The sequence below is a fragment of the Homarus americanus genome, unplaced genomic scaffold (genome assembly GCF_018991925.1).
Source record: "Homarus americanus isolate GMGI-L3 unplaced genomic scaffold, GMGI_Hamer_2.0 scaffold43895, whole genome shotgun sequence".
Classification (NCBI taxonomy): Eukaryota; Metazoa; Arthropoda; class Malacostraca; order Decapoda; family Nephropidae; genus Homarus; species Homarus americanus.
Window position 1 is genome coordinate 424,161 of NW_024738072.1, and position 11,915 is coordinate 436,075.

Here is an 11,915-nt window from a genome sequence, read left to right on the forward strand (position 1 = left end):
CTAAATCGTAAAACAAAGATTAACCCGTACTTTGAAATCACATTTTATATCTGAGAACAGTTGAATACCCTGGAATCCTTCCATCATCTTTTGAGTGGCTTTCAAATCTGCAGGAAAATGCTAGGATAGTCATATTCTTGAGTGAGGGTTTTAGATCACATGAATCAGTTGAGGGACTCAGCTTGATGGCCTGTAATGTGTTTTTTTAAAGCACTGCTGGTTCATGGTTGGGGTTGTGCACTCACTAACTACTGATTTACCAGGAAGGTAGGTCTTTATGTAGCTTTAGCATTGACCTGATTGAGACAGTGTGTCTGCCTAAGAGTGCAGTTAACCCCTTGGACAAAACAGGCTCTGCCAGGGTTGTTCTTATGAAGAGAATTTCATTGGTCACTATTTTCTTCCCTTCAGCCATAGTGTATCATTTGTAAGTGTATTTCTTGGGTTTTCTTTCATTATCAAAGCAAATGTGTTTGATTGTTACAAATGGGCAATATTTTTCTTCTCCATAATTTGAATAAATGCCATGTGGCTTTTATTGTTGTACAGTACTGGTATTAGCTATGCTGAAAAGTTTGTTGCTATTTTGTGTATAGGGGTTATCTGATACTATATATACAAGTACTTCTGATACAGTATTAAGATTTTTTACTTAACCCAGTTTTTGTAATGCTTGTTAAGTACTGTGCAGTACAAAATTTTTGCGCAAAATTTCAGTTAGAAATTGGATAAATTTTTTTGTTTAATTTAATCTTGGTAACTATTTTAAGCTTTTTTTTTTTTTTTTACATTCTTTTAAAGTTTTCATCTTAGATTAAATTTTATATTCATAAAATTCGTTAGGTATTAACCTATGATCCATTTTGTTAACTTGAGTGTTCACTATCTTGAATGACAAATTTGCAGTTTCAATTGTAACGTAGCGTATCCAATTATCGTCAAGAACATTTGTTTTGCCGTCCACAGTCTCCCATTAAATTTCTATCATCATACCCCATAGATATGAAGAACTGATTCCGAGACGGACCCTTGTGGCATGCCACTTTTCACTTTCTTTCAGGAGGACCACTTACCATTGATCTGCGTCAAATATCGCCTATTGGTAAGCCAAAAAGCAAGCCAGTTTAGTGAAATATACATCTTCATCTGACTGGCTTCTATCATCAGTTTTTCTCAAAAAAAAAAAGGTTTCATATTGGTCATGACCTGTTACAGGTAATCCTTGTGCATTTGTAGCCATAGATTTTGAAAGAATGAGGGTCGTTTTCAGGCAGCCATTTGGAAAGCCAGCAGATGTAAGCTCTTTCTACGGTATAAAAGAATAGACTAGGGTTGTTCTGCATATTTTAGATTTACTAAGATATTTTAATTATTTTCCAGCCAATATTGTGCAAGCAGTTGGCATCCCTATATCACAGGTATGTACAGTTACAATATATTAATTAATGTACTTTTAGTGTTCTTCCTTTGGCTGCTGTACTGCCATCTGTACAGTACAAGGTGGCCTAAGCAGATTTCTCTTAAAAGTGTTCCTTGTTTGATCTTCTGAGTTGTCACTTCTTTCCTTGCTTTCTCATTTGGAATTTAGAATGCATTTTCTTGTTAAACTTTTTATTTTCTTTATTTTATTTTTGCCTCATCCGCTTTGCTTGTGTTTTAGTAACTTGAGTTTTTTTAGTTTTTTATTTAACAAGACTAATTTGAAAACATTCTTCGCTCTGGTTCATCAGAGCAACTATGTTTATACAGTAGTACTGTATATGTTAATCTTGAGTACTTTGTATAAATTTTTTTAATACTTTTATCTAACTTCTAACAACTTCTATTTGTAATAGCACTAACTTTGTTAGATTTTTTTTGTGCATGTTACACCTTTTTTGTCAACCTTATATCACACTTTGTAACTTGTTTATCACTTTAGCTCAATGCTATTCTGCATCTGTTTAAATCGCCTGTTAAAAGCAAACATTTTACATTATGGGCTCATTATGTCTCTGGGTGTCCATAAACTTTCCTGGTGTGGAGCAACACCCATTTATTGATGAAACATTACAGTACATGAATTGACAAAATGCAGAACTCCAAAGAGGTCAAAGTTACAGTTGAAGATCAAAGGTCAAATATGGCATTGGGCATATTGTTTTATGTACTTTTTTCTCAGTGAATTCTTGATTCCTTAGATGAGGGGTTCTGAACTGGGGTCCCATGGACCTTCAGGGGGTAGGTGCAGCCTCATCATGGGTACATGTACATGAATTAACATTTCAAGGATCCAAAGGTATATTGGGCATATACAGACTATGCCATATATATAATTTTTTTACTTTATGATAAACCTAGTTTATTAAAGGAATGCAAGCAAAAATGGAGTCACCATCTCATACTGAGACAAAGAGGAATGCTGACTAAAAAATGTTCAGAACCACTGCCTTAGATTTTCCTGCAGTTCACTGAAACTTCATAGAGATGGATGCAGTTCTTTGACTGTCTTTTAGATGAGGAGTACAGTATATACTATATATTAGTCAGATGTAATATTAGTATGGATATTATGAGGGATTGAGAAAGTTCAAATGTGATACAGTAACTATGTCTGTTTGTATGGAGAGAATATTAGATGAATATACAATATATATAAAAAGAGAAGTAAATTAGAATATATATATAAAATGAGAAGTAAATTAGTGAAATTAGAGAGACCACAAGTGAAGTTATGGGATTGAGGGAGAAGGTATCCCATGGCTGAGAAAAGGCAATTAATAATGAGCACAGGACTTGGTCTGAAAGTCAAGGTAGATTGAAATGGACGACACTGCTTTTTCTTTTTTCACTCACAAGCCCTTCTCATTGTGATGGAGTATGGACAGATTCAAGGTCAAAAAGAGTCTCCTTTTATTTGCCTTCATCCATTCACTCAAAACTGCTGTGACATGCCCAGAAACCATTCAGCATCATGCTTTTCTTTCATTCACATGCTCTGCTGCTTCCTTGATGTACATCTACCTTTTTTTTTCAGTAATGAATTACCTTCACATATCTTTCCATCTCTAATGTCTTCCACCTCTCCCTTCTACTTTTCACCGATCAATCATGCAACTTTAACCAATTTTTCACATCCCATTCTCTATTTGTCTGCTACTCTATCAAACTCGGGGCAATATTTGCAAGACATTTTAAATATTCAGCAGTATTAAATATTCATGATACGTAATTATAGAATGATTACTCTTCAGTTTACTGTATTAAGGACAAATCGTCTGATAGATAATAACAAGGAATTAGTGGTGTTGCAAGTTGTGGAAATATGAAACGTGGTTGTACCAAAAACCTTTCTGAAACTTTCATAATTCTAGTTATTTGGTGACAAGGTATACACACGATTCATCAACAAAACATAGTGTACAGGCAAACCGTGATTTAAGAGTTATGTTCCTGGAAAAGCCTCTCGTAAATATGTTTTTCATAAAGTGCTGCACATTTACCCATTGACTCCCATTATTAAAGCTGAGATTTTTTTCGTTAAAGAAATTTCTCCCAAACATATTAGAATGCCACAAATTTTTAACAATGTTTTTAATTACAATTTTGGTGTACACAATCATTAAAAGATGATGATAAACAAAAGACAGTACAGGTATATGAAATACTGTATGTTCAATAGCTACAGTAAGAACTTTATACCTGTTCTTAAAGAGAAACCGGACGAGATTTGAAATAAATTGAACAACATGAAACTATCCTGACATCAAAATACTCCCATTACATATGGCTCCTATTACATGATTCAAGATGTTTTCTGAGAAAAAATTCCAGGCTCTACCCCTGATGAGTTAATGTATCATCCTAAATTTCCAATTTGTTTAGATAGTGTGAATGTTGCTGTCACAGATGTCTTTAGCTATGACAAACACTGATTAAAGGATCAGGTCTTGTGTACAGTACTCTGTACTCATTCTTTAATATTAATTTTGTTTTGCTTTTGGTTTCCTCAAACACCAACGTGATAGAAATATGTTTAACAGCACTGAAAGGAAACGTTAAGTGTGTGTAAAAATAAATAAAAATTAACAAATACTGCACAGCAATATCCCCGATAGCCGCAGGCAGTTGGAGAAAAACATTTCTGTGCTTGAGAAATTTCTGAGTATTGAGATGAATTCTTATTTCCTGAAAAAAATTGCATACTTACAAATACTTTCTGTGAATTGGTGAATGTTTCAGGGTCTAAACTACATGTCTGGTATGGAGCACTGTTGCTAGGGAGGTTTAGCTACAGTTGGACAACTACAGAGCTGTATTTGTTTATATGCAATCCCGACTATACAGGTACAGTACAGTGAATTAAACAAAATACTGTACTGCATGTTTGATTTTTAATAATTATGTTTTACTTTAATATCATTCATTAATACTGTAGAATAAATAAGAAAAGGAAGAAAATGCGAGTTACTCCTCGCCCAGTGCTCGGAGTTGTAGTTGTCTTCCAACTTTTGCTAGACACTTTAAATATCTTGCAAAGCTGAAGACAGAACATCTGTTGAGAGTTCACACAGTGGTGGATCTTCTGGGTCATCTAAATCCTCACATGCTGCAATTGCTTCAGCACCCAGTTGTTGCAATTCCTCCACTGAAACTTCCTCCCTATGTGACTTCAGCAGCTCCTCAACATTTCCCTTCTCCTCTTCATCGAATTCTGCTTGTCTTGCTACGACTGCACATTGGCATTGGACTCGCTGCAATTGTTCAGTCTGCACCACAAAACCCTGAATGTCATAAACAACATGAGGATGGAACTTACGTCACACACCATTTAAGCAGATTCTGTGACATCTTACCGTGCTTCAGCAATAATGTTGAAACACTTCTAGAACTCCCTCACAATGGGCTTATTGTCTCTGTTGGTAGCTTCTATCAACCTGACAAGGGTGCACTTGAGATAGAGTAGTACAGGCTTTAGAGGCAGCAATCACTCCTTGGTCCATTGACTGCAACTAGGAGGTTGTGTTTGGTGGCAAAAACACCACTTTAATGTTTTCACCAAAATCAGTAGCACAAGGTGGATGGCTAGGAGCATTGTCTAGAAGTACAGTAATAAAATCTTGAAATCTTGATTTTTTTTCTGACAATAATATTGAAGGTCAGCATGAAAAGTTTCCAACACATAATCAATAAAAAATTGACCAGTCATCTTACTTTTCTTGCTGGATCGAAAATGAATGCCAAGATTAGCCCAATGAAACCCTTGAGAGCACATGGGTTTGCCCTGGTGATACATGCGCTCAGGTTTCGGCCAATCGCCGCTGCCCACATTGGCTCCCAGCATGATGGTGTATCGGTCTTTGGCGACTTGAACCCTGGAGCTTTGACATCGTCCTTAATGATGTAGGTCTTGGAAGGCATCCTTTTCTAATATAGACCGGTCTCATCTACATTGAAAATTTGGTCTGGAGAACAGTCCCCTTCCTCAATCACTATCTTGAGAAACGCGGGGAATGCAGTGGGATCATCTGCATTCACAGCTTCTCTACTTAGCCTAACATTATGCAAGTTGAAGCAGATCTTGAACCCTGCAAACCACCCAGTGCTTGCAGTAAATGGTTGGACATCATCTTCAGGCTCATACCTTGAGTCTTAAGTCCTCATAAATGGAGATTTATTTATTTTTTTAATGGTTAAGAAATTTTTCCCAAATTGTTTTAGTCTGGTTCTTTATCCACAAACTGAGATCTGACTTGCACTAAGTTGTGATACACTAGTACAACTTGCCTTAATTTTGTCAGCATTTCCATGAATAATGTAGAGAGTAGATTTGGTAAGTCTGGTGGCATTCATAGTGTGTTCTTTCACTTCATTCATAACATTTTATCTCGTCTAATTTCTGCTCGAGCATTATGGGTTTTCTTCGTTTCACTTGCTGAACATTACCACTACCAGAATGCTTCACACTTTTGCCACTTATTGACACAAGGCAAAAAAAATAATAAGCAGAAATAATGTCCACGATCATATGACCGATGCTGAAGTAATGTAAAGAACACTATGGGTTTGCAGTGTCCCCTCTTGTAGTGCTACATCCCAGGCGACCATGTAACCGCTTTGGTCATGACACGCATTTTCTCAAATCGGGTTACTGTACAGTATAGTAAAATCGCAGTTGCACTTTGGAAAAGGTGTTGCCTAATAAATTTATCATGTTATAGCCAAATTGTGCCGTGAAAAGTCGCATTAGAGAACTTACTGTACATAAGCCAATCATAGGCATCCTTTGGTACAACTGCTGCACCACTATGCAGCCATAGTACGTATCCCAGGTAGCTCACAGCTCCTGGTGTACTGTTTACATGACACTCACCACAATTATGTCATGGCCTCACCAAGCCCAATGTTCCATGTTCCTCTTGACACGTCTCATGAATAAGTCCCTCTGTAGACCAAGACATCAGATAACACACTTGTATGTTCATCCCTGTAGTCGTCCCCACAGCAAAAATTGCATGTTCAAGCAAATCCCACGGAGTCCCCAAACAGGGTGCTGCACTAAGGGCGAGCCAGCTGGCCGTCATGGTGCGAAGGTCTAGGACCGCCTGATAAATGCTCCGTATTTGTATTTGGATGCATATCAAATTACAGACTACATGATAAAAGTTTGAGGTTTCAACGCTTTCCAAAGGATGAAAAACAGAGAAAAAAAAGTGGATTATATTGTGCATGCAGCAAATTATAGGGTGCAACAGGAGGAAGGGCATTACTTTAGAGCCGTTGGCAGATTTAAATATAAATTCTCTAAAGTCTAACATTCAGCTAGTAAACTGGATGTGGAGAGAGAAGTACCCATTAGTTGCTTGAAACTGTTGAATAGCATTGTCATCTGTAATATATCAAGTGGCCATATTGATAAATTGAAAACCTCTACATATATACTACTTGTATTCTCTGATTTACTGCAATAGCTTGGGTTGTGAGAGAATGATGATAATTATAATTAACAAGTTTTATTATTTTCTTTAACTATTTTATTTCATTCTTGTATTCCTTCTGTCCCCCCCCAAGTAAATAGCTAGCCCATATGCCTGTGATTACTTAATTGCTTTTACACTGATACTGGCAACAAAATCATTAGAGTTTAAATAATAATAACTAGAGGAAGAAGAGGATTGTTAAAAATAAAATAAATTAATAATAAGAATAGGAATATCATAAAAATAATCATTACATGAGAAGTTCAAGTGGCCAACTGAAAGATAGTGTGCAAGTGGGGTGGGTCTCACCTGGGATCCACTACATGCCAACAATGTCACATAATAAGGTCTTCTCATGGGTAGACTTGGTTTATTTAGGGGGGAGGAGGGGGGGGCTCTAACCATGTGGAAGCTAACTTTTAAAGTAAACAACAATCTCTGCAATTTATTCTCATTTTATTGGATTAGAGCCACTTGATCTTGCTTATCCACCCATTTGTGTAATACAGATAAATTAGTCATAGACTAGAATACTGTACGTGCACTGTATACACAACATTGATCTAATCTAGGGGGGCTCTACCCCACTTTGTTCATGTAAGGGGGTTGCAGTGCCCCATAGATTCCACCACCAGTGACCACACCTAAGTGTATTTTAGCTGTGCTGGGAACATTTTCAAGGTTTGCACTTGATAAGCTGCAATAAATAAGAAAATTCAATCTAAAGTCTTGCCTTGGTTACAAACATTAAAACAAGGTAGAAACACAGCACAATCTGGGTAGGTGGAGAAGGTATCCATACATTGTCTGCCATAGATTGGGTGAGTATTATTCATTTATTTTTGTGCATGTAATATTATAGTTTAGTCCTATTATACATATAAGTAAAATAAAATGCCATTTTCTTGGAGAGTAGAAGGAAGGACAGTTCAAAATCCCTGATTAAAAAAAAAAAAAATGATAGCGAGGGAAACGGGTAAAATATGGGAGCAATTATCCATGAATGAAGTAAAATGTGTTTCTGTATAGTGATGGGCCATTATGCACTGTGATTTTGCTGAACAGAGGAGAGTGTATGTTTGTATATACAGTATGTATGCATGCATGTGCTTGCACACTGTGTGTATATGAGAGGGGTGCCAACATGGTAGTCAGACCATTGTCTCTGGGACTTCCAGTGGTTGGAATGAGAGATAAATGATGTGAAGAAAAGTTTTAAACTACTGTGGGCTACTCATCACACAAGAACCACAAACCTACTGACCCCACAACAAGCACCCAGATGGAATCATGTTGGCCCCATGGATGATGCTAAATTGTTGGATTCATATTACACATGTGCTTCCTGTGTGGCACCTATCTATTTCTCTCAGAATGTAGTTGGAACAGGGAGGGTGGCAAGCTCCAAGGGAAAACCAGGAGGAAAGGTACATTACCCTGAACCATGAATATTCCTGAGTCCCAGTAGGGTCTTGAGAACCATGAATATTCCTGAGTCCCAGTAGGGTCTTGAGAGACTGGAAGCATGTTGTACCAATACTCTGGAGTTCCTAAAAGAGTTAGGCTCCAGATCCTCTAGTTTGACTGTTACATGTTCCAGTACCTCAGCGTAGTAATCAAGAGGGGAATGCCTACTACATATGGGCTCGCAGCACTTGAGAGAGTCTTGCAATTATGATTGCAACTCTTGCTACAACATAAGTACAGTCGACCCTCGTTAATTCGGACTAATAGGGGGGGAGGGGTGTCCGTTTTAGCCGATTGTCCGAATTAACCGATTTAGGGGTTAATATTGCATTATATTTCAAAGTCATTGTTTTCGTCACGATTTTATCCCACTTTCCACTGTAATACGTATGTCATTTCAGCAAAAATATTACATTTCCGTGAATGCATTATATCAAGCACAGTATGAATAGAATACCATTGTAATATAACCGTATTTTAACCAAAAATTATTAAAAAAAACGAGTAATTTCTCTTGAACATCGGAAGGTTAGGTAAAATCTTTTGTTTTCGTCATGTATTTTATCCTATTTTACATTAAAATACATCACGTTTCAGCAAAACTACTATTTATTTCCAAAAATATATTCATTCAGGCACAGTTAAGGTAAAATATACATGTGATGTAACAGTTTTTTAACTGAAAACGATTCGAAAAACACGTGTGCCGTCTAGCTGATACTCAACAGCTGGTGGTGCGTCATGCATCGTTGTAAACAAAAGGAGGTTGAAGTAGATTACCGGGTATTATATTAAGTGTGAAATATCAAAAAGGTTTTTATTACCGGTAATTTTTGTAGATCAATGAGAACTGTTATACAGTATATGATATGATAAGTTAGCCTATGCTAAGAACTTCAACATAGACTACTGAAAACACATTGTTAGGTAATTTAGCCTATTGTAGGTTGGTGAGCTTCATTTGCTGAAGAAACTGCACAACTATTCATTACTAATTGGTACATATTTTACGTTTCCATTGTTTACTGGCAGTAAATGGTAAATATTTTTCATGTCTGAAGCTAAAAGTTGCATCCCCCCACACTAGTGGTGGAGATGTTACATTTAACCAAAAGGACGCTGGTGTTTTATCCCAGCAGTGGGTGGACCAGCATTTTAGCTTAAGGTCCGCGTAGGTAATATTCCTACAAATCTATAAAAAAAAAAAAAAAAGTTCGTTCAGATTTTGTCTGAATTATCCGAAATCCGGATTAAAGGGGTCCGAATTAACGAGGGTCGACTGTACATGTGTAAAAACAGAAAAAGTAAAGTCAATAAAAAATATGTGGTAGAAGATTACAATATCTCTACTCACATTTTGAGGATAATGATCCCAATTTTTGGTTAACGAATGTTCTTCTCTTTTCTGAGGAAAAGGATGTCCCTAACAGAAACTACCAGAAGTGGTGGATACCTCTTCTGCATATGCACCTACCAAGACATGTATGCTCTCAGCCCTTTACCCTCTTGTGCAAGAGATAAGATCAAAGTTTTCAGTTCCAAGATCACATCTCTGAGGCCCCCAGGGCAGGCAAGACAGTGCACCGTGAATTTTTTTTTGCTTTATCAGTTTCCTCCCAAAACTTGTTTTTAATGGTATAACCCATATATCTTTGGCTTTGAAACTGATTGCTCTGCAACATAAGCCGAAAAATGAATAAAAGTGTATTGCAATTTTTCGTCACTTCTGATAAACGTGAGAAACAAAATACACACCAATACGATCATAACCTCCTAGCTCAAAATTGTCTGAGCCAACTGCTATAAGTGGAATTTTATGAGCTTTCCAATGCAGTAATCAGATTTCTAATATGACCAATAGTTTTTGAGAAAATAGCAAAAACCCAATTCTCAAATGGTAATTTTTTCTATTATTTTTGTGCCAATATAATTTATATTGCATCTTGTAGCCAGCACTACAATGAAGAAAATGGTACTGATAAAATTCATGTAGATCTAGAAAATCATCCTCGGACTTTTTTCGAGACATTATCACTACAGTATAACGAGGTTATATAGCCTGATAGAGTACTTAATGGCTTTTAAAAAAATAAACACCCTCTGTAAATATAAACAAAATATTACATTACACATCCATCACTTAACTTCTCTAACACTAAAAATAAATTATTTCATGGAGTAGGGTAAGCACTGTGATCAAGGAGTTGTTAGCCCTCACGGAGTTATGGAAATTTAAATGGACACGGCTCACACTCGCGGTCTGATTGCTGAGATAATACTGTGCATTTATCCTTCCGGTCTTCCCTTTGTATGTGCCTCGAGGGTTGCCAATTAGCTTCTTTGATAGAACTCACTTGCTACTATGATACATCAAAATTTGATGCAATTCTGCTGAAAACTTAATTTTTGGCAAATTTTTTAAAAGTTTGGGGACTCGATTTGTGTCACCGCGAAGTTGGTCTTACCACGAATATGATGTGAATCGCGTCATCATGCGCGAGAGGTGTTAACAGAGTCAATACCCCTTTCTTCCATTTTTAGAGGCTATTAAAGGAAACACCCTAGTTAATGAATGTGAATGTTTGGGTTACAGCACTTTCATTAGAGCTTAACCGGCCATATATGAAGGCTCCCTTAGATTTGCAATCGTTATACAGTATACTGATGATATAATAGAAACAAACACAATCCAGTAGAAAATAAAAAAATCGGTTAATACTAGCACAGTACAGTATACTGTAAATATTCCTGCATAAACCTATCTTGTGTATAGTTTGGCCCCAGATTTTTGGGTAAAAAAAAAAGAGTTTTCATAAACCTTGTGTGTAATTCGACATTAGCCTTTGAGAAATAAAATGTTTAAACCTAAACAATGTCGGGGATGATAGCTGTTGGCGCTTGCCGTAACAACGCAGCCCCCCCCAGCTGGGACACTGTCACTGCCACCCCTAGCAACAATAATTAGTGTTGTGTTAGGTGATGTGGGATGGCACTCAGAAGTGCATATTTCTGGAATATTTTGTGTGAATTTTAAGGTAGTTGTAGGTGTCATGAGAACAAATATGTAAAACTGTCCAGTACAGTACAGTATATACTTTGTATAATTTTTACAGTACAGTGCTCCTTAAATAATGTTAATTTCGTAGGCACTAAAATTATTATACTGTACAACACAGTACAGTACAGTACTGTGCGTATATTTATTACTGGTAGAGTTGCGGAAATGTTCCTACACCCCTTGTGGTAACTCGTGTCTCCAAACGGCCAACCTATAATTATGACTAACAGCAAACCTATCCACCAATCTCGTCCATCAATACATTACCAATACCCATTCATTCATGAATAGTGAACTGATACTACTACTGCGATGCTTCCGTTTGGAGATGGGTTACCACAAGGGATGTATGTCCGGGTTGTCGTAAGTTGAGGAGTACCTGCATTTAAAGAGTTTTGGGGAATTGTTATTTATAAAATTTTTTTGTAGGA

General features: G+C 36.8%; 1 protein-coding gene across 10 annotated transcripts in view; it reads left to right on the plus strand.

The window, feature by feature from the left end:
• The window catches only part of LOC121873664 (RNA-binding protein 25-like), a 63,257-nt gene that overhangs the window by 6,898 nt on the left and 44,444 nt on the right, over positions 1-11,915 (plus strand). For 8 of the 10 annotated variants that reach the window (XR_006090292.1, XM_042377320.1, XM_042377321.1 and 5 more), the window contains 2 exons: positions 1,061-1,102; positions 1,381-1,418. Coding sequence is in view for 9 of the 10 variants with exons in the window: in XM_042377320.1 (XP_042233254.1) it covers positions 1,061-1,102; positions 1,381-1,418 (80 nt within the window). In the remaining variant the exon portion in view is untranslated. The remainder of the gene's footprint in view (positions 1-1,060; positions 1,103-1,380; positions 1,419-11,915) is intronic. The other 2 variants (XM_042377322.1, XM_042377323.1) reach the window with 1 other exon arrangement.